This window comes from Morus notabilis, unplaced genomic scaffold, assembly GCF_000414095.1.
Source record: "Morus notabilis unplaced genomic scaffold, ASM41409v2 Scaffold962, whole genome shotgun sequence".
Lineage (NCBI taxonomy): Eukaryota > Viridiplantae > Streptophyta > Magnoliopsida > Rosales > Moraceae > Morus > Morus notabilis.
Window position 1 is genome coordinate 24459 of NW_010358640.1, and position 21378 is coordinate 45836.

Consider the following 21378-nt stretch of genomic DNA (forward strand, 5'->3'; position numbering starts at 1 on the left):
TACTATAGTTAAAAACTTTCAGAAAATATCACATCTCAGCTCGAATTAAAAACTCGAATCCGCGAAGCGAACGAGAGGTAATACCACTTGGATAAATGAGTCAAAATCCTTTATTTATTTATTTATTTATTTTAGTCTTTGCCTTAATGTAGGCTTTTGTTCTTCCCTTGGTCCTTTATTTCTTCGATTGTGTGAACAAGGAACTTAATAAAAAAATCCAACAATCATAAACCACAAGTTATTTATATTAATCCATGTTTTGGAAAAAAGAACAAGGAGCAGGATTCGTTGCTTCTTTTTCACTGCCAAATACATTGTTTATTATTTTCTTTCACATAGTATTTTTATAAGGAAACTTTCACATGATTTGTATTATATTTCTTTCCTACCCCTAAAAAAATATTTTTAAACGTGAAAAATTTAATACTCGGTCGGTCGGACCGCAGTCCACGGTAAAAATCCGACAGTTGACCCTAAAGCTCCACGCTCTGAGCCGTTCGATCCTCATGTTATCAAATATTCGTTGATCGGACGGCGATTCGGTCCGATCCAACGGTTGGAAACCTCGAACTTACCGACATAAGCATAATTCCACGTGGCCCAATAAAAAATCTACGCCTGATTACCCTTTTTGCACGTGACTCCTTCGCGGGTTAACGAACGGAAAGCGAGGGTAAAACGGTAATTCCACTAAACTCCCTTCATTGCAGTGAGTTCAGAAACTTCAACGACGTTGACGCCGCACCAGATTTGCAGGACCCCTTTCGGTCCATTTCCACGTAGAGTTAGAGAGAGAAAGTTGAGAGAGAGAGAGAGAGAGAGAGAGAGAGAGAGAGAGACGGAGTAGAGTTGGAGAGAGGAAGTAGAGAGAGAAAAGAGAGAGAGAGAGAGCAACGGTTGGGCCTTTGAGATCGTGGTCTGTGAACCGTCGCCGGTTTTTACTGTTGCATCAAAGCTCTGTTCTTTCACGGTTTCGTTTCGGTTTTTATTTCTTTCTTTCTTTCTTCTTCTTCACACTGCTTTTTCTTTTTTCTTTTTTGTCCCTTTTTCTCTCCACATTTTCTCTTTTTCCTTCAAAATCGCTTTATTCGACGCGTAAAGCGCGTCTTCCTCAGCAATTCCGCTTCAAATTTGGAGCTTTGAAGCTACGTGAGGGAGAATTTTCGCAGTTCAAGCTTCTGAACGAAGTAAAAGCTCCTTAACTCTAGTAACATTTCGGAAAAAAACCAGGTCTCATTTGGCTTGCTCCGAATGTTTGGGAGGTAGAGTTTTGAGGCGGTAAGTAAATTGGAAATTTGGTGCATTGTAAGAATTTGTGAGAATCAGAGAGATTTATTTTGCTTTGGTCCGTGATAACGGCGGATTTTCTGTGAATATCTAGGTTTTCAACCGATTAACCGTTGAGAAATCGGTTTCTATTTTTTTTTTTTTTTAAGTATCAACGTTCAAATGCGGGAGAATCGCGGTTGAATTGATTACCAGAAACGGAAAATAAATCTATAAATTTTCGGTTTCTTCATTGCAGAGGGAGCTGACGAAGACGAAAGCTTAGCAGTGAAAGTTGAAACGACGTTTTTGGAGAATTCGTCGGCAGCTTCTGACGGTAGATTCAGAGTTTTGAGCACCATTTTAACGGTTTCGTGAAAGTGATAGGCGATTTGGGGGTAAGATTTGTGTGAGGTTTATATTTGTGTGTGAAATTTCTGAGCTAGTTAAACGCAGATAGATAATGTATGTGTGTTTGTGTTTGTGTGTGTGCGTGAGAGAGAGAGAAAGCAAGAGAGAGAAGAGAGAAGAGGGGCCAAGAAGAAAGCGATGGTCGGGTAGGTTTGGGACTCGGGACCATTTCTATGGGGCAAAAGAAGCACAAAATTGCATTTGTCATTGAGAATATGACGTTCTGTTACTTCGTAATCAAGCATAGTGGGTAGCCTAAGGAAAGTTTTCTCTTCTGACAGAGAACATCTCCATTGGTAATAGTTGAAGCAAAACGGGTTTTTTTTTGGGTTAATTTCCAATTTTATATTATGAAGCTTGGATTCGAAGAATAAGCAAGGTGCGCGAGTGTTAAATCCTAACAAACCTGTATTTATTGTGTTTTTTATTTTTTTGGGGTTTAATCTTTTTTTTTTTAGGTGGTGGTTGGATAATACCCATGATTACCTTGTGGCTGCAGATACAAAAGTGATTGAGCTTTTGTATGAATAGCTAATTTTTGTAAATATTTTTTGGGAAAAGGAGGGGAGAGTTGTTGGATTAAATTCATAGTTACTTTGTTGTTGCTGATTGGACTTGTAATTTCTTTCTTTCTTTCTTTCTTTTTTTTTTTTTTTTTTCTGGTGTGGTTGCCTAATTCCCATGATTAGCTTTATAGTTACAGAATGATCTGGCTGTGAAGGTATTGATTCGTTTTGGCAAGTTCAACAACCTTTCCTAACGTTTAAACCGATTTACACTTTAGACAGCAAGAGTGAGAGTGAGTATTTGTTAGCTTGTCTTTTCTTTTCCCCTTTTGTGAAATTTTAGTCCGTATGTTGATTAAATTGGTTGTAGGGTTAGAAACATTTAGTGAGAGCTAGATAATGGGGGCGATTGGCAGAGAAGAGCTTGTGAAGTGGGAGAAGATGCAAGGAGCAAGTGGCCGTGAGGAGAAGATTCTTGTTTTGGTGAGGTTGAGGCCTTTGAGTGAGAAGGAGATTGAATCAAATGAGGTGGCAGATTGGGAATGCATCAATGACACTACGATCTTATACCGGAATACCCTGCGCGAGGGATCTACATTTCCAAATGCTTATACATTTGGTAAGTAAACGATCATTTATGTCATTTTGCTAGTAATACCTTGTTTCAAGTCTGGAATGCCCTATAATGATTTTGCTTTGCATACACTTTACAGTTCACAACAATGGTTCTGCCTTATACTTTATTTGAACAAGAAAATGTTTAGTTTTATATCTTTTCTGCACTGCTCAACGGATCAAATCTAAACTGGGTCTGGTTCCATGTTTCTCTTGAGCTTGTTATCTGACTAGTGGGAGGCTTTGTACCCATGGACGGAGCTACATGGGGCCTATGGGGGCCCGTGCCCCCACTTACTTTTTTATCTATTTAATTTTCACCTATAATTTTATATAATTTTACAAACGTGCCCCCATCAAAATATATTTTCTATAAAAAGTGACCTTGTTTTTTTTTTTTTCTTGAACCTATCCCACTATTTTAAGTTATTAAATTGGTTTTCTTACTTAATCTCCTAGAAAGCCACTATTGTTTTGGTTGAATAATCTTAGACAATATTTGATCTCTTTTTTATTATCCACATTTTTTCTTCCACGCTTTTATAAAAAGCTTTGTTTGATTTTGAATTAATACTATTTTAACATAATAAGTTTGCGTTGATTAATTATGTGTGAATTTTACTTCTTAAACTTGGGGATTAGCTTTGATTTGCATATTTATAATTTATTTCTTAAAGAAAATTGTTAGTAACTATAAGGAAAAAAAATAAAAATGGTGAGAAATAAAAAAAAAAAAAAATTTCTTGTGAGTTCCCCCACTGAAATAAAATCCTAGCTCCCTCCTTGTTTGTACCATATGTTATTTGTTTATCTGACTAATGCATGTTGGGCTTAGTGCAGAAATTTCATTTGAGAATACAACTGAAGGTATATGTTACGGGAACAGAATAATTAGAGATGGATAAATGTATAACCTGTTTTCTATGGTATTTGGTTACAGACACAGTATTTCGAGGTGACTGCTCCACAAGGCAGGTTTATGAAGAAGGAACCAGAGAAATTGCTCTTTCAGTTGTCAGTGGTATCAACTGTAAGTATAAACATTGATACCCTCATTTCTTTCTTCTGATGCCTGTAATGCCGTGTGAAAAATTTAAAGCAATTTCTCTTTTTGTTTATCAGCAAGTATTTTTGCATATGGACAAACGAGTAGCGGGAAAACTTATACCATGAATGGTATAACTGAGTACACAGTGGCTGAAATATTTGACTACATACATAGGGTACTTAAAAGTCACTTATTTTTTGCTTAATTGTTTTTTTTTTTAATTTATTAACCGTACTCCTCTTTGCTGGCCTTGTTAACGAATGAATCATTATTGTTATCACTGCAGCATGAAGAAAGAGCATTCGTTGTGAAGTTCTCAGCAATTGAGATTTACAATGAAGCTGTAAGAGACCTCCTAAGCACGGATAACACTCCACTTAGGCTGCTTGATGATCCAGATGTGCGTGTATATATTTCTGCATTTTTTTTGGAGTTCATTTTATATCTTTTTGAATGGCACTGACACTTTCCTCTTATCATCAGAGGGGGACTATTGTGGAGAAACTCACAGAGGAAACTCTGAGAGATTGGAGCCATTTAAAGGAGCTTCTTTCTATTTGTGAAGGTGAAGCATTTTACGAATTTCCCTATGTTCATGTTATGTTCTAATTTTTATGTAATTTAATTTACTGTTGCAGCTCAAAGACAGATAGGAGAGACCTCATTGAATGAGAAAAGCTCCAGATCACATCAAATTATTAGATTGGTGAGCCCGCTTCCCAATCTCATATGTGATTAAAACCTCTATCTGCAAAAGCAGTTTTAGATGTTTTGCTTAGCTCTCGTTTCTCTTAATTCATTCTTGTAGGGGATTGAAAGCTCTGCTCGAGAATTCTTAGGCAAAGATAATTCAACTACTCTTGCAGCTAGTGTGGTATATTATTTTCTTCTGGATCCTATGTTCAGTGGTTAAAATTCTTTTTGGTACATAGTTATTAATAAAAGAAATTAATTCGTGATAATAAGTTCTGCATGTTGATGTTTGTTTGCAGAGTTTTATTGATTTAGCGGGAAGTGAACGTGCATCTCAGGCACTGTCAGCTGGGGCAAGATTAAAAGAGGGTTGCCACATAAATCGTAGTTTACTAACTCTGGGGACTGTTATTCGCAAATTAAGGTTTAAATATCTTTCCAAAAATAGTGATTTCTTTTTCCAATCTAAGTAATCAGATAAGTTTCTAGCTTCATAAATGTGGTGATACTATTTAATGCAGTAAGGGGAGACAAGGACATATTAATTACAGAGATTCTAAGCTAACACGCATACTACAGCCTTCATTGGGTGGAAATGCTAGAACTGCCATCATTTGCACTTTGAGCCCTGCAAGAAGCCATGTTGAGCAAACTAGAAACACTCTTTTGTTTGCTTGTTGTGCAAAAGAGGTGTCTACAAAAGCACAGGTCAATGTAGTTATGTCTGACAAGGCCTTGGTCAAGCATTTACAGAAAGAGCTGGCTAGATTGGAAAGTGAACTGAAAACTCCTGGACCTGCTTCTTCAGCTTGTGATTATGTTGCATTACTCAGAAAGAAAGATCTTCAGATTGAAAAGGTTTGATTTCCTTAATTCATTTTTCATATGCTTAATATGTATGGGATAGAGGGAGTGTCAGTACAAAAGTTAATCTTAGAGCATCATTAAGATCATGAGCTACCCCACACTTAGCAGTACAGCTACTAAGAAAGAAAGAACAATACTTCTTTTTATAGTTTTAAGTATTTGTATGAGCTGATCAGTAAAGTGAAGAACTTTTGGTCATTAGTAATCTCTCTCTTGCTCCCATTATCGTAAACATACCTTCCAAGTTTTTTTTTTTTTCCTACATTTCGTGTTTGTAGCATTTGTCCATTCATTCCGCACATCCAAGTGTCCTAGCAACATTTTCTGGCGTCAGCAATAGAGCTCAGACCAGGATAAGGTTTAATTCCAGTTTAGAGTAACAAAAGCCACACCACAAACAAGATGGACACACACAATTTATGCCTTTAAATTTCTTGGACCAGTCATTTAATGTAATCTTTTAACTCAAAATTGCCTTTTGTATACATTTAATAATGCAGATGGAGAAGCAAATTAGAGAGCTAACGAAGCAACGGGATTTGGCTCAATCACGTGTGCAGGATTTACTGCAGATGATTGGAAATGGTCAACATTCAAGAGAAGTACATGTTATTGCCTTATTTTGTTTATTACAGTTCCATGTTGTAAATAGTCTTCCACTAATTTTTGATTTCTTGGTCTCTTTCAGCGTAACGATGATCATCCTAAATTGCAGGCGGAGGATACATGGGAAGATGAAGGTTCTGTATCAGAATCGTCAAGTGTGGTTGATCGTAGTTCAATTGGTATTAGGCGGTACAGCAATCCCCATTATGATGATAGGGACAGTGAGAATAGTCCTGATGAGCATCAGCTACAGGACAATGACAATGACAATGATCATTACCTGTCCGATGGAACGTCTTCACCACTGACAGCTGGAAAGAAGTTTGTTCAGTCTAATTCAAGACACAGTCAAGATGAAACTGCAGAAGGTCCCGATGACTACTGCAAGGAAGTTCAGTGTATTGAAATGGAAGATTTGAGTAGGCCCAAGGATTCTGATGGTGGCAATGAAGGAGCTTTGGCACTGTCTGGGAATACAGATACAGTTGGTCAAGAAAACTCAGTGAACAGAGGCAGAGAACTGGGTCAGATGCAAAATGGCTTTGCATATGATGTCTTGGAGCAAAGACTTAATGATGTACAAATGACCATTGACTCTCTAGCCACTGCATCGGATATGCCTAGTTCTAGAAGCTTTAGTTTAACTAGAAGTTGGAGTTGTAGAGCTGATCTGCTGAATGGCTCATCTCCTGATAAAGCACATAGAACCCCATCTAATGGCTTTGAGAAAGGCTTTCCTGGAAGACCTGAGGGTCTTGGAAGGAGGTTTCCTCTTTTAAATTTTGACGCCAAAAGTATGAGGTTGTCAAGAAATAATTCTCAATCTTCTTTCGGAAGTGCCTCCGTGGATGAGCTAAGAGCACAGGGTGGCAGGGCTGGGGATGAGGATGTTACTAGCCTCCATACTTTTGTTACAGGACTGAAGGAAATGGCCAAGCTTGAGTATGAGAAGCAACTTGTCGATGGTCAGGTGAGATAGGCATGTTAGATTTTCCACATTCTTGCATGATGTTGTGTCGATTTTGTTTTATGTTTTATTGGATTTGTATCTTATTTCTGGTTAGGCATTGTTATAGGTACTTGAAATTATTGGCTCATATTCTGTCAGACATTTTTATACAAATTGGTACCATATTCATGGAATGAATATAAACAAGATTGGTTCAGGAACTACACATTTCTTTAACAGTTAGATTTATGTTCTTGTTTTCAACTCATCCAAATGCATGTGCCCGCTCTTAGAAATTATTCTTCGTTAACGTGTGTTTTTTGGTTTGTGCTTACTAGGCACAAGAGACGCAGTGCAAAGCTGAGAAGAATGTGAAAGACATAGGAGTAGATCCAATGCTAGAAACAGAAGAAACTCCAGATTGGCCTCTAGAATTTGAAAGACTTCAAAAGGCCATATTGGAACTTTGGCAAGCCTGCCACGTGTCATTAGTTCATAGAACCTACTTCTTCTTGCTCTTTAAAGGTGATCCGTCAGATTCCATTTACATGGGGGTGGAGCTTAGGAGACTGTCTTTCCTAAAGGAAACATATTCTTGTGGAAATCAGGCCATGGAAGACAGTCGGACCCCCACATCGGCTTCAAGGTTCTCTCTCACTCTCTCCCTTTCTCTCTTCTAAACCCCAAATGTTGGATCTGAATTTTGGGAAATTATTATGCTAATTTGCCTGTCACGTCTTAAGAAAACTAAAAATGGCGGGTGCATGTTTTATTAAGGAAAAGGTTACAGTTATGTCTGCAACTTTTCCAAGCATTTGAAAGGATGATATATTTTGATTAACCGAAAGGGTTGTACGCTTATACTTACAATGCTTCTTGTACGACAGCATTAGATTCAGGCTAGGAGTAGAAAAGAAGAGTTGTAAGGTTGAAAAAAAGCGTTTAAACTTTCATACTTTTTCCTTTTTTAATTGAAGTAACAAATTTTCAGTTAGCATTTCATGATAAATGGTTGTCTCATGCACAATACTTACTGGTACATAAGCATGAAACTAAGACCAACATATTTGTTTGGAAGCAGTATGAAAGCTCTTCGTCGTGAGAGAGAGGTGCTGGGCAAGCTGATGCAGAAAAGGTTTTCGGAAGAAGAAAGGAAGAGACTCTTCCGGGAGTGGGGCATCACATTAGACTCCAAGCGTCGGAGGCTGCAGCTGGCAAACCGCCTATGGAGTAACCCGAAGGATATGAACCACGTCAGGGTGAGTGCTGCGATCGTTGCAAAGCTGGTGAGGTTCGCAGACCAGGGGCAGGCACTCAAGGAGATGTTTGGTCTTAGTTTCACACCTACTATTACCAAACGTAGATCATATGGCTGGAAAAACAGCAGGATATCTCTTTTGTAATCTTGTATTGTGCTCATATAGAGGTGGTTTGTCTAATTAATTGGCCATATAGTCATCTCTTTTTTTTTTTTCACCAATGAAATTATATTAGTTTACTAACTATTGTAAGGGTAAAACTGTATTAGTCTGGCCTCCACAGGTTCTAATGCTATGTATGTATGTATGTTGTATTTTGGTATGCGGCTTTGGGATTTGCCTCAGTTTTAATGAAATATAAGAAATTGATCTCTCTCTCTCTCTGTCTCCGTGTTGACGATTTTTCTGGATGTGATTGTAAAACTCAAGGACCAAAATGAAAAAAAAAAAAAAAAAAAAAACGAAAAGAAAAAAGAACAAATAAAAAAAGCCCAAAAAGATAATGCAGAGAGAGTGACAAAAGTAGTATTCCTCTATTTCACTCAAAGGACAAAATGAGCCGTGCCCTCACAGCAGTTACAGGCCTTCAGTACTGAGCTCGGCCTTGCAGTATTTCGTTTCCTGATACTATAAACACCTGAATAGCCTCATTATCTAGCGGTATGGGACATTTTCTGTGAAGGTGACTTTCAGTGCTTCAAAATGCACATACTCGTGTAAATCTTTCGTGCTTATGTTGAAAACTCTCCTGACCTGGGATGTTGCAGAAAAAGCACTGGAATTATATGAAAACTGGTATGTTTGACTATTTTTCGATGAATTAGGCGCGATGACTATCTGAACATGTTTAGTGAGAACTTTGATTATAAGAGTTGCTCCAAAATCTGTGCTTATTAAGCAAGTAAGCTACCAGTTTTTCATTCCAAAGCTTTTTACTCGAGTAGAGTCAAGGCATTATGCATATTTATTTAAAGAAAAGATTGAGACTTTTTTTTTTTTTTTTTTTTTTTTTCCAGATTTTACGTTGCTACTTTGAATTGGGAGCCTAAGATCAATATGGACCAAATGGTATCTTTGTCCCTTCATATGAATGAGATTATTTGAAGTGAGACAATGTTACAATGCAAAATCCACACTGTCAGTTTCCTTTATTTTTTAGTTATTGACACTTCGGATTTTGAGCATCGTGATACTTTGGCACCTGATTTTTAATTTTACTAAATTACTCCATGAACATTTCATTTTTGATAGTTTTGATCCTTTAATACAGCTAAACAGCTACTTAGTTGGATGCATCAAAGACTTGTTTGGATTTATAGGGTCTCTTTGATATTTGCTTTGACATTGCGGTTGTTTTCTTTGACGTATAGAATTTGTTTGCGGTTGTTTTCTTTGACGTATAGAATTTGTTTTGCATTGTTTTCTGAATTTGACTTTTTAGACCAAAGAAATTGCTTCTAAAATAGTGTGTGAATAATTTTTTAAAAGGGTCTTGACTCTTTAAAAAATTTTATAAGCAAAAAAAAAAAAAATCGCGAGAATGAAAATAAAAGAAAAAAAAATTAAATATTATTTCTGTCTTATATTACATCTTCAATAATTTTTTTTTATCAGAATCTTCGATAAAATTTTATAAACCACAGTAACATTTGTATTATTCATTTATTGAAAATTTAAATATTATTTCTAAGGATCTATTAAGCAAAGCGGAAAACAACAGAGTGTTTTCTTCAAAACAACATCTTTGATTTGGAAAAAAAACAAAACAAAAAACAAAAGAAAAAAGTTCAGCAAAACGGTGTCGTTTATAACTCCTCCAAATTCCTCCTCAATGAGATGCAACAGTTACTGGAAGAAACCTAGAGAGACCCCACTCCTCCCATCCCCAACCTGGAATTGTAGAGAGAGAAAGAAGGGTCTAGAGAGAGAAAGATGAGCGCAGTGTCGACGGCGGGTTACCTAGCTCGGAGGGCAGCGCAGAAGGAGAGGGTTCGGATCCTCTACCGCCGAGCCCTCAAAAACACTCTCAACTGGGCCGTCCATCGCCACCTCTTCTATTCTGATGTACTCCACTCCCTCTGATCATTTTCTCCATTTCCATGTCTTCTTCTTTCTCACAATTTTCAATTTCCGATTTTTACTATCATTTTCAGGCTTCAGACCTTCGCGAGCGTTTCGAGGCCAACAAGCACGTGGTTCGTCCTTCTCGACATTCTCCTCTCTCAGTTTGTTAGCATTTTGGTTTTGCACATTCGCTTTTTTTCTTAAAAGAAAAAAAAAATCGATTTTAAGAGTAAAAGTTCGAATCTGAATAGGGCACATATAAGGATTTTGATTGGTCTCTGACCTATGAGAAATGGTTGTTCCTTTTTTTTTTTTTTTAAGGCTTCAACTTTTTCATGCCGCAGGGGAATTGTAAAAGGCTCTTCATTTATATTCTTGCAGTTTATTTGGATTTGGAAAAAGTCTTGTTGAAATTCAGACGAAGACATGTTTTCCCTGTTTCATAATTTGCAGAATTTTTTTACTTCGAAAATTTGCAGCTTTATGTTTAAGTTATTACAATGTGTCAATACATGTGTGTGTGTGTGTGTGTGTGTGTGTGTGTTTGTGTGTATATATGTATATACAGCTCTTTTAGACATGGACAAACAAGTGAAAAGGTCAGATGTACGTTCTGTTGAAAACCCACTTAGGGAAAGTTTCCTGACAAAGCCCTGTTGATAAAAATATCACTGTTGATCGGCTTTTCCGTTCTAGCCTTTAGCGGAAATTTGCAAAGTCTCAAGGTTTACACTTGAACCATTTTTACTTACCATTCAACTTTAGTTGTGATGGACAAACGTCTGAAATATGTCAACAGAATCATCAGAAAATGTAATTAATCTTTGGTGCGTAATTGCGGACTGTGTTTAGTTCCTGGGATTATGATACTATCAGTAAATTAGTCTATCATACGTTTTGAAAGACAACAACAAAAATCAGAGTCATAGAAGAAACCTGATCATCGAGTAATGTTATTTACTGAAAATTTTATGTTATGAATTATATTAGCTTTAAAGCTTAATTTTCAGTTCTATGTATATTAAGCAGAGGTTTTTGGTTGAATTGGTTTCTGATGTTTAAAACATTTATGAAAGAAATTGTAATTTTTCTATTTCATGGAGCTTAGTAAGTCACGTTTATCATAATAGAAACACGTGATGATTGTGATGATGATTTACATCTATCAAAGTGAAGTATTTGTTCTTTATTTCATTTTTGTTAGTCTAGTTCCTAAATCTTGTGTGGCTTCTTTACTGGATATACAGGAAGATCTTGATACAATTGATAGACTGATAGCTGATGCGGAAGAAAGCTACAATATGTGGCGGCACCCTGATCCTTATATTGGTATGATCTATGATAGCATGTTTCATAACATAAATGTTCTTTTTGCAAGGTTTTGGATGGTAATTATGACTGAGAATTGGTTATAACAGTGTCTTATTTTTAAATGTCAGTACGTCATGAGGTCTGAATTTATTTATTCGTATGTCTGTTTTAATAATGATCTTCTGGGAAGATTTTTAAGCCTTTTTCTTCCAAGTTCCAACATGTCCCAAAGTTGATCGTGAACAGCTATATCTGTCCTTGATATGAATCGACCCTTTCTGACTCAGAATACCATTCCTCCTTCAGTCCTGTATCCAATCCCACCACATACAATCACACAGAAAGTGAGAGTAAGACCATGGTTGATCACAACATAAACAAGTAATATCGATCCAATTTACTTAGGTTTTTGGAATATTGTGAAAACCAAAACTAAGTAACACTTTAGAATCTTATAAGATATATATATATATATATATATATATGTATGTATATAATGTTCGTGTGGGGGTGGCTGTGTGTGTGTGTGTGTGTACTATTTTTGATAAGTTTAGTATCCTAAGAAAGTTGTTCTTGTGCTTTGAGCTAAAAAGAAAACGTAGCCCTCTGTAGTTGTGGTGGTGATATGCAGAGGGGTTTCTGTGATATGACATTAGATGGATAACACTCAGGAAATCTTTGATTTCATATGAGATTATTACATTAATATGTCTTTGACAGTTAGACTCATGTTTTATTGGATCTATCCAAAACTCTTGTTAGGATTTTTTCCAGCCGTTTGTAGATTCTCATAAGAACATTGATAAACCTAGGGCTGGGATGTGAAACTGATTTTTCTATGTTGTGCAATATATTTCTTCTCTTATGTCGTGCATAATTTTAAACTTTTTGCTTCTGTTTTACAGTTCCATGGGCTCCTGGTGGTAGCAAGTTCCATCGCAATCCAACTCCACCTTCCGGGGTAATTTGTTCAAATCAATTATTATTCTATGTATTTCTATGTTGCTGCTTGGTTGCTTAAAAGAATATAACATAGTTTAACTATATTAAACTCAACATGTTGCATTTGCATATCTGTTGGAGTGTTATGCTTCATTGTTCCTCCCTAAAGTAAGGAGGAGGAAATGGGTAAATGATAAAAACATGTTTGATTTCTCTCCCTCTCCCTATCCCTTCCCCCCTCCCTCCCTCGCTCTCTCACTCTCTCGCTCTCGCTTTCTCCCTCTTTGGTTGTTTGTATCAATTCAACACAATTCTTTGACTCCTCTTCTAATTTAGATCTCTCTGTTTACAATAAAAAGGATTTTTTGGAGGAAACAACAGTTCTTTTTGTTGCTGATAAAATTCAACCCACAAGAATTTCGTCGACTTGTCTCCTTATTTAGATCTCTTATAGCTCAAGTTTTAACACTTTATTTCCTTCCTGTAATAAGAATGGTTGTGTTTTTCCTATGGAGTAACAATGTTCTTGTTACCCATGCTGCCTTTGGACTACAACACTTGGTGTCGAGTCTTATCATGCATTCGAGTTAATTATTGCTGTTTGCATCCATATTTTGATCAATTGTACTACTTTCCACTCATGCAGATTGAGATAGTATATGACTATGGCAAAGAAGATAATGACTAAAACCTGCAAGTTTTTCCTGCAAATAAATAAAGGTGGGCGTTTTAATTCTGATTGATATCTGGATAATTCGCTGCATTCTTTGCTTTCCATGTATATTCAGTGAATTAGCTTTTGAATGCACCAATTATGGAATATGGACTCTTGTGGCTATTGGCATTCAAATCGCTTTGACGAGCGGAATTAATTTGAAAAATGAAAAAAGAAACTATTGGCATCCATCTAGTTGTTTGTTTTATTTATGTAGTTGTAGTTTTTTTAGTAATGGCTTTTCTTTTGATATTTATTCTAAATTTGTCTCTCATGTAGATTATGATGACCAGTTGCAGTTATTTGGAAGATAATGTTCCAGGCCAGCATCTTTTATGTGTTTCAAAGCAAATTCTTGCTTTAAAAACCTTAATTGTTGAGGTGCTCAGTTGCCATGTATTTGGTACTTTTGTTTTGGAAGGATCTTGGACACACAATGTGATGATGCGTTATGAAGCAAAATGGTTGAATTAAGCATGAATCATGAATGCTTTCGGTGCAAAACTCGGTTTCTATAGAAATAAGTTTTTTTTTTTTTTTTTTTTTTTTTTTTTTTTTTTTTTTTTTTTTTTTTCTGGCTTGAACAACAATATTTATGCATCCTTAATTACATCAGAATCAGTCTGTCCCTGGGGCTATTCATTTGCCTGCCTGTGGCAATGGACGACATTACAGGTGTAAATTCCTGAATATGATATAAGCTTGGTTAAGAATGTGAGTTGTTTTCCGGATTCTATCACATAAGGAACAGAAAGCATGCACAAGTGAGGATAAGAACCATAAAGGAGAACATGAAAAGGTTGTGTCTAATGGGCTCTTCTTTTTTTCTTTTTTGATTCTCTCTTTCTTTTCTGAAACAAGTCAAAAGGGAGCTCTTTATGTAGGATATCTTCATTAGTAATGCATGTTTTGATCAAGTTACATCAAAATAAATGAAAAAAGGATGTAAAATGAAATTTATATAAATAAAATAGAACCGACCGGTAAAGTAGAATGCTCTTCTTTTTTTTCCCCCCTACCAATAAAACATTTTGTTGATTTAAATTAGACGTGACCGGAAAATTCTGAGATAAACTCGGAGGAAATTATCCTTGTGCTGCAAGGAAAATCATTTTCACAAGAAGGTTTAATGAAACACAAACGAAGCACGGTGCCAACTTGTTGAGTCACGCACGCTGAGAGAAATAAAGAGACCTTTCACCAGGAAAAGGGGAGAAAAAAACAGGAGAAACATGGTGCTTAGTTGTTGGGTCACGCTTAGAGAGAGAGAGAGAGAGAGAGAGAGGGAGGGACATGATCTAAATTTGTTGGGTCACATCACACTCCAATGAAGTGAGTGAGAGAGAGAGAGAGAGAGAGAGATAAATAAGGCTAGAGAAGTAAGCTGACTGAAAGCATCTACAAGGTGCTGATTATAACCTGCAAAATGTATATAAAACTAGTCCACTCTCAGCACATAAAACATTTCTAAATCCCATAATAGTAATTTGCATCCAACAACCATTACATCCCTGAACTAACTATCACAATTACATTATCACACATTTAAACTCGGACAACTTGGTGCGCAACTTCTTACAAGATACTCAAGAGTCCCTTCTTCATCCTTGAGTCCTTAGCTTTGCCCTTATCTCAGTTAAATCATTTCCCGTACCTTTTTTTTTCTCCGTAGTCTACCACAGATGGATGATGAAGCAGCTGTGAAGGTGAAGAAGGTGACAAATACTATAATCTTTCAGGCAACACCGATACGAGTAAGTGTCTCTCTACTAGCCATTTTCCTGCTCATGTGGATCATTCGTACAGGATTCGGAGTTGTAACTGAAGCGGAAATGGAAACTAGAAGCAGTAACTGGGGTTTTCATTTTGGTGTTGTGACTTTACTCTTTGGTATATTGTTTGTGGCTCTTGGCCTTCCCATTCTGACAAACTTGTTTCTCAAATTGTCCGAACAATTGCAGAAGCATGACGAAACAAGCATCTACCCAGGTATTTAAAACCAGATTGTTTAGTTTAGTTTTAGTCATTTATACTTGAGTTTTTCCCATGAACTAGATGAAATAGGTAAACAAAAATTTGGGTGTTACAAGGGTAAACTCTGGTTTGGAAACTATGCTCTTGAAAAATCTGTGATTTCTTACTTTTGGTTCTTAATCTAATAGAATTAGAAAATACCACACTTGAATTTATTGACAACAGAGCTTTAAATTGGAAAATAACCATGATTAAACCAGCAAGAACTTTAAGCTGCTCTCAGGTTTTCACACACCTGCAGTTTCTGTTTTCATTCTTTCATGTTATCGTTGTTCTGTATGTCAAGAAGAAATATCAAATAGATCGTTCTGTTTTCATCCAAAGATATTCTAACAAAAGCAGGTGGTGGAGAGATGAAGCCAATCCACACAATCGTCGGTCGCATCTTGGTGACCTTGATCACAATGGTCATGCTAGCATGGGCATCTTATACTGGCTATAGGCTTGCAACTGAGCCAAGAAGAGACGACAAGTATTATCCCCTAATCTTCCCAATCGGGATTGTTACTATTGTCTTTGGCTCGGTTTATATAATCATTGGACTCGGCCTAATTGCAGACTTAGCCCTAGCTTTAACAGTGCAGTTGCTGCTGAGAAAGAAGAAGGGCGTTATAGCTCATCAAGATCCCAACACAGAGGCTAAAAGCTTTGTTTGAAGACTCGAAGATGCATCACAATCATATACAATATATACATATTATGCTGTTACATGATTAGTAGGAGAGTTTATCTTTTCCAGTGTCTTTATATTTTCTCAACGTAGCAGAAAAAACATATTCAACGCTCGCAAATGCAAATAAGTAATGAATCATGGATATCACTCATTTAAACAATTTTTTGCTCCCTTTGGCTAAGATTCATAATTAAACTACGTAGAGATCAATAGCTTTTACATGGCATAAACTTGGCAGAAATCAGTAGCTCTTGAAAGTTCATAAGTCATAAACAAAGCAGAAATCAGTAGCTTCCACAGAATCGGAATGAAACTGGTCAATGATGGCCAAAGTTTTTCTCTTCATGATTTGGCCAGACATCAAGGGAATAATCAAAGTAACTAAGCTTTTTATAATAAATATACATCCGGCATATGCTCTGAGCATTACAGAAGCAACGCAGCTATTCTTATCTGCTGTATCATGAACCAGTAAGGGTTCTGTTTACCTATTCCCAAACTGCAGATTATAGGCCTAACATTATACTGGTCCGAAACATTCATACTGACACGGTGTTATCATGAGCAAGCAATAGTCATCTTCATTTATATTCTAGCTTCAACCCCGGTGGCTGGTGTTACTCAAGCCTTTCCTGTTCAATGTAAGGGCAGTAGCCTTAGAACAAATCTTAGACCGAACCCAGACACCGCCAGAAGAGAAAGTGCAACCACCCCACCCACCAGCCCAGTCCCGTGCAACTCCATCAGATTATAAAGCGGTATCCTTAGGTATAAGTGCGGAGGGAAAAACAGCATTTCTTATAAAATGGCTATAACTTGATGTCAATCCTATCAATTGTAACATCTACAGAATGGGGTTCTCTATAAAACTCGAATGAACTGATCTAAGTCGAATTGTTCTAGCACCACCATTGAATTGGCTCACAATTCCTAGTATTCACTAATGAGCCCCAATTTCTCAAATCAATTACAAACCTTTCACTCAGTGGATTTGGAGGTTGCAGCTAAAACAAGTAATTCCCCCCATTGTTGACTACTGTAGCCTTTCTCAGTCTCACTAACACTGAAACTTCCAAAGCGTATTCCAAAATTGATTTTCACCACTAAATGCTTTCTTAATTGCATAATTGCACACACACTAGTCTAAGATAAACCTAAATTCAGAAAAACTTCAAACCTTATCCATTATTATGATGTATCAAATGCAAAGCTCATTGAAATTCAACGGAGAAAAATGGCATTAAAATATTCAGATTATAAAAGAAACATACTTTTTAATAATTATTGTCATCCTACATTTGCTCTTAAGCAGTCAAAAAAGCAAAGCATGCTCAAAATCCTGAACCAAAACCCTAGCAACATAAACCCCCGAAAAAAATCACAATGCAGAAAAAGAAAAAAAAAAAAAAAAAAACAGACTTCATAGTAAACTACTCATTCTTCATAAACCCAACTTGTAGTGTATATATCTTGATCGAATATCCATAAAACACACACACACACACACACACACACACACACACACACACAAAAAACAGAGAGAGAGAGAGGGAATCAGATGAGCTTGAAAGGAAGAGGCCAAGGAGTGGACCTGGGGACCTCGACCTTATCCTTAATGCGCTCGATCTTCTTCTCCTTCTTGGGCCTGCAGTTTCCGTACGATCCCTTGAACCTCTTCCCTCTCTTCGTCCTCTTGTCCCCTCTCCCGCACACCATCGCCTCCCCTATTCCGCCGGCAGAAGCTGATGCCGGCACCGGCGCCGTCGTACCGGAAAACGACGACGAAGACGAAGAAAACGACATGAACGGAGGTCGTCTGTGAGTCGCCAGCACTCGCCGCACTACGGCGCCGCACCACTGCATCGTCACCATTTTTTGTCTCTCTTTTTCTTTTTTTCTGCACTCAAAAAATCAGAATTTTGAGTCGGAACGACAAGACAAGACCAGGCTATTTAAAGAGATGAGAAATTGGGCTGGGTCTTGTTCTACTCGGCCCATAATAGGGCTCAAGAGTGTGAGCAGAGAAATTTTGGGAAATAGGAATTAAAGAGAAAATTGTTGAACCTAGAGTCCGTGATTTGGAATTTTACCGCTTCTTAATTAATATATTTTTATTAATGTAGTTATTTAATTAAAAAATATTAATTAAATTAAGAGTCAAAATTTAGACTCATATAATTTAAAAGATATTTATCTATTTTTCTCTGTCCATCATTAATCAAACTTGTTAAAAAGGGTTAGATTTAAGAAAAACATGTTACTTATTTATTAAAAAATATATAAGTATAAAATAATTATAATTCATCATTATGCATATACTTACAAGTCCTAAGAAAAAGCCTTTCAAGAGTTGAGCATTTTACCTAAATTACTTTTTTCCCACCCCCTTTTTTTTTTCAAAACATTGCGAAGATTCTTTTTTGTTCATTTACATTCAAACTCAAAAAAAATTTGAATTTAAGTTACAATTTTATTTAAGTTCATGTTCTTTTGAAAAATTTGAGTTTTAATTTGAGTTTGAGGCTAAAATTGAATTCAAGCTCTTCCTTCAACTCAAGTTTTTAAATTCAAACTCAAGTTAATAAACGATATCTTTTTTATTCTAAAAAATGTCATAACTTTTTCTTTTTAATTCATTCCGATTGAGATGATTTTTTTCTATACGTTCACAACAAAAAGACGAATAAAATCATACCCATACACCCTATTAAAATTTTTCATCACTATTGAATTTTTATTAAAATATTATTTAAATATAAATTTAAGTTTTGACTCACTTAACCCCAGGCCCATTACGGGCCTGGGCCGGGCCTGAAAAGAAAAACTCAGGTCCGGTCTAGGCCTTTGGCCCTAGTCCATAAGGGCCAGGGCCGGGCTTGGGCCCAGGCCCTTGTATTTTTGTTTTAAATTTAATTAAAAATATATATATATATTATATGCCCTAAAAGATGTGATTTTATTGAATTGACGTAATATGAGTACACATAAATGACTGCCTCGTTAAAAACCTTGTTAAGTAAAACTCGTGGGGAGATCGGGACAAAACCTTAGTGAAGGAAAAAAGAGTGCAGTAGCTAGGAATAGTAAATTACAAACCCAAGTGCTTCCAGAAGATTTTGTTATTTCTAAGTTAGAAAAATATTCTTGCATCGAATCATCTGTATATTGTTGTTTTCGTCTTCTGACATTTTCCCAGTCTTTAACGCACATTAGTCCCTCTAAGATATCTGTAACACCCTAAAGAATTAATTAAGATTAATTAAGGTAATTGAGATTATTAGTGTGCCTAATCTGGATTATTAATTGAGTTTAATTAATAAATGTTTCTGACATGTGTGAGTTTAAATAGTTCCAAGGTATTTAAATTATTCTTAATAATTTATTTTAAACCAGAAGTGTGCATGGGCGCATTTCTGGACTGCTCTTTTAAAATATTGACACATGTCATTTTCTTTTCCTTTTCCTTTTCTTTTCTTTTCCTTTTTCTTTTTTCCTTTCCTTTCTCTTTCCTTTCCCGTGCACTCTCTCTCTCTCTCTCCTTCACTCTCACTCTCCCGCTCACTATCTCTCTCTCTCTCTCTCTCTCCTCTCTCTCATTTGTGTCCCAAATCAAACGGATATTGAACCAAGAAAAGATTTAAAGAAGTTTTCAACGTCAAGAGAAGGATTCGAGGTAAGATTACTAAAAGAACCTCTCTTGAATATCAAGTTTTTGAATTTCAAAACTTATTTTTGGTTCAAACCAGATTTTGATGGTTTTTGAGCAAAACTGGAGTAGAAATTGGAGATCTTGGGTTCTTTGGACTTGTTTTAGGACCTAGAACCCAGATCTAGTGATTTTCCTTTGAAATATCTCGATTTGGGACTGAGATTGCAGGTTTTGGACTGATTTCCGTGAGCTTCTCTCGCGCAGCTGATTCCACCGGTCGACCGGATCACATGGAAACCGGTCGACCTATGCGGTTGACCGGATTATAGGCTGACCGGTCCGGTCGACCGGTGTGCACACTACTGGTCGACCGGTAGTGTTGCACTACTCTGTCACCGGTCGACCGGTTGACACGGGATTTGACCCTGTTTGGCCTGGAATTGTTGTTTTGACCCCTGTTTTCGGAGAGAACCCAAATTAGCTTCATTTGGGGACTTGAGATAAATGGATTAGCATTATTAATCCTTATTTTGAGATTGAAAACCCTTAGGATGATATTTTGAAACATGAAAATGGATTAGGGCACACTAATAGGAAATCTTGGTTGGAAATGAGATTTGGATTGCTTTAGGAATGAGAATTAATCTTAAAGTGTTGTCTTGCATCAGTGATCGCTGAGGATTCAGACTGAAGGGGCTTGAAGAAGCAGAAGCCGAAAAAGGCAACGCTAGTCCCAGGTTTGATAGTGCGACGTAGGATTTCTATCCATTTTTCCTTGTGAGCTTGTTTTCAAAAAAGATTTTGGCATTGAAAATGTTTTAAAGAAAGGGATTGATTTGTGAAAGAAAACGCTTTGAAAACCATGGCTTGTTTAGTCATGGACCCTCATGGCTTGTCCAGTCATGGGGCCCGCGGCTTGAGTAGTTCGTGGGGGCGGATTAACGATTTTAAAATGTTGATGAATGATTTCTTAAGCAAAGAGATCTTGTGAACTGGTAATAGAGTCTAATGCTGTAAGCCTAGATAGGATGCGGAGAGTGCATCCTCGGGGGCAGAACCTGAAACTCAGTCCGGGTAGGCGAGGCACTTGGTTAGGTAAGTAATCTGTACTAATTACTTGCTGAAGCTTGTAAAACGGTTATTTAGAGCTATATTTCCTTTGAGAAAAAAGATGTGAGGTTCCGGCTGTTCCGTCGGGACTGAAGGTCTTATTTTATTTACTTATTCATTTATGTATTCCCTCGCCCATTTATTATTCATTTATTTATAACGTTTATTTCAAATTATATCCTACTGGGCCTTTCGCTCACGTTTTATGTTTTAAATGTATTAAACCCCTCCCAGGAGATTCTAGGAGTGGTGCACAGTAGCTAGATATTTGCTACGGAGCAGCTAAGTTGTGCTGCTGTTGGAATCAAGTGAGGATTGTGGACATCTTCTTGGACAAATGAAAGGAACTGAGAATTCTGTAAACTTATATAATATTTGTATTTACTAGACTGTGGTTGATGTCTGTTGTAATGATTATTTACATGAGCATGTATGTACGATACTGTATGTCCTGTGGGGTGGAGCCCTGTGTGTCAGAGGCTCCGGGATTCTGTAGTAATGTAATTATATTTTAATGCAGTTAAGTGTGGGGCCCGGTTGGGAATCTGCTTTATTAATCCATAATCGAGCTCCACGTCACCCACCCCGTTTGGGGGCGTGACAATATCTGGATGCATTCTGCTTCTCTTCTCGTCAAGAATTTGGTTGCTTGCACTAAAA

At 36.8% G+C, this 21378-nt stretch overlaps 4 protein-coding genes across 16 annotated transcripts; 3 read left to right on the top strand and 1 right to left on the bottom strand.

Annotated features, from left to right (window-relative positions):
- The first annotated feature begins 1019 nt into the window (after window positions 1-1019).
- On the top strand, window positions 1020-8603 carry LOC21387979 (kinesin-like protein KIN-7E). Of its 11 annotated transcripts, none has more exons than XM_024162221.1 (16): window positions 1020-1278; window positions 1526-1664; window positions 2367-2476; window positions 2554-2802; window positions 3739-3828; window positions 3921-4021; window positions 4133-4246; window positions 4330-4411; window positions 4485-4552; window positions 4655-4720; window positions 4839-4963; window positions 5061-5397; window positions 5907-6008; window positions 6095-6982; window positions 7300-7607; window positions 8043-8603. In XM_024162221.1, exons 4-16 carry the CDS (start codon window positions 2583-2585, stop codon window positions 8362-8364), a joined length of 2823 nt encoding a protein of 940 aa, XP_024017989.1. In that variant the 5' UTR covers window positions 1020-1278; window positions 1526-1664; window positions 2367-2476; window positions 2554-2582; the 3' UTR covers window positions 8365-8603. The 11 variants fall into 11 exon arrangements, with proteins under 11 accessions (XP_024017989.1, XP_024017997.1, XP_024017990.1 ...); XM_024162229.1 differs by having other exon boundaries at window positions 2560-2802; XM_024162222.1 differs by having other exon boundaries at window positions 2375-2476.
- Window positions 8604-10073: 1470 nt separating this feature from the next.
- On the top strand, window positions 10074-13733 carry LOC21387980 (NADH dehydrogenase [ubiquinone] 1 beta subcomplex subunit 9). Its single transcript, XM_010092887.2, has 6 exons — window positions 10074-10284; window positions 10374-10415; window positions 11532-11613; window positions 12501-12556; window positions 13184-13257; window positions 13532-13733. The coding sequence occupies exons 1-5, from the start codon at window positions 10153-10155 to the stop codon at window positions 13223-13225; spliced, it is 354 nt and encodes a 117-aa protein (XP_010091189.1). The 5' UTR covers window positions 10074-10152; the 3' UTR covers window positions 13226-13257; window positions 13532-13733.
- Window positions 13734-14882: 1149 nt separating this feature from the next.
- Window positions 14883-16034, top strand: LOC21387981. 3 transcript variants are annotated; one of them, XM_024162219.1, is made up of 3 exons: window positions 14883-15241; window positions 15629-15758; window positions 15845-16034. In XM_024162219.1, exons 1-3 carry the CDS (start codon window positions 14935-14937, stop codon window positions 15927-15929), a joined length of 522 nt encoding a protein of 173 aa, XP_024017987.1. In that variant the 5' UTR covers window positions 14883-14934; the 3' UTR covers window positions 15930-16034. The 3 variants fall into 3 exon arrangements, with proteins under 3 accessions (XP_024017987.1, XP_024017988.1, XP_024017986.1); XM_024162220.1 differs by having other exon boundaries at window positions 14883-15006; window positions 15214-15241; window positions 15629-16034; XM_024162218.1 differs by having other exon boundaries at window positions 15629-16034.
- A 1191-nt stretch (window positions 16035-17225) lies between these two features.
- Window positions 17226-17867, bottom strand: LOC21387982 (30S ribosomal protein S31, mitochondrial). The gene has a single exon (XM_010092889.2). The coding sequence runs from the start codon at window positions 17829-17831 to the stop codon at window positions 17514-17516; it is 318 nt and encodes a 105-aa protein (XP_010091191.1). The 5' UTR covers window positions 17832-17867; the 3' UTR covers window positions 17226-17513.
- Window positions 17868-21378: the final 3511 nt, after the last annotated feature.

What these genes read in the sequence shown, in the direction of transcription:
- LOC21387979 (XM_024162221.1), top strand. Translation starts at nt 2,583, where the DNA reads ATGGGGGCGATTGGCAGAGAAGAGCTTGTGAAGTGGGAGAAGATGCAA. An exon ending in ATGGTCAACATTCAAGAGAA is followed by an intron (nt 6,009 to 6,094) that starts GTACATGTTATT and finishes GGTCTCTTTCAG; the next exon opens with CGTAACGATGATCATCCTAA. An exon ending in AGCAACTTGTCGATGGTCAG is followed by an intron (nt 6,983 to 7,299) that starts GTGAGATAGGCA and finishes TGTGCTTACTAG; the next exon opens with GCACAAGAGACGCAGTGCAA.
- LOC21387980 (XM_010092887.2), top strand. Translation starts at nt 10,153, where the DNA reads ATGAGCGCAGTGTCGACGGCGGGTTACCTAGCTCGGAGGGCAGCGCAG. An exon ending in GCACCCTGATCCTTATATTG is followed by an intron (nt 11,614 to 12,500) that starts GTATGATCTATG and finishes TCTGTTTTACAG; the next exon opens with TTCCATGGGCTCCTGGTGGT. An exon ending in ATCCAACTCCACCTTCCGGG is followed by an intron (nt 12,557 to 13,183) that starts GTAATTTGTTCA and finishes CCACTCATGCAG; the next exon opens with ATTGAGATAGTATATGACTA.
- LOC21387981 (XM_024162218.1), top strand. Translation starts at nt 14,935, where the DNA reads ATGGATGATGAAGCAGCTGTGAAGGTGAAGAAGGTGACAAATACTATA. An exon ending in CGAAACAAGCATCTACCCAG is followed by an intron (nt 15,242 to 15,628) that starts GTATTTAAAACC and finishes TAACAAAAGCAG; the next exon opens with GTGGTGGAGAGATGAAGCCA.
- LOC21387982 (XM_010092889.2), bottom strand. Translation starts at nt 17,831, where the DNA reads ATGGTGACGATGCAGTGGTGCGGCGCCGTAGTGCGGCGAGTGCTGGCG.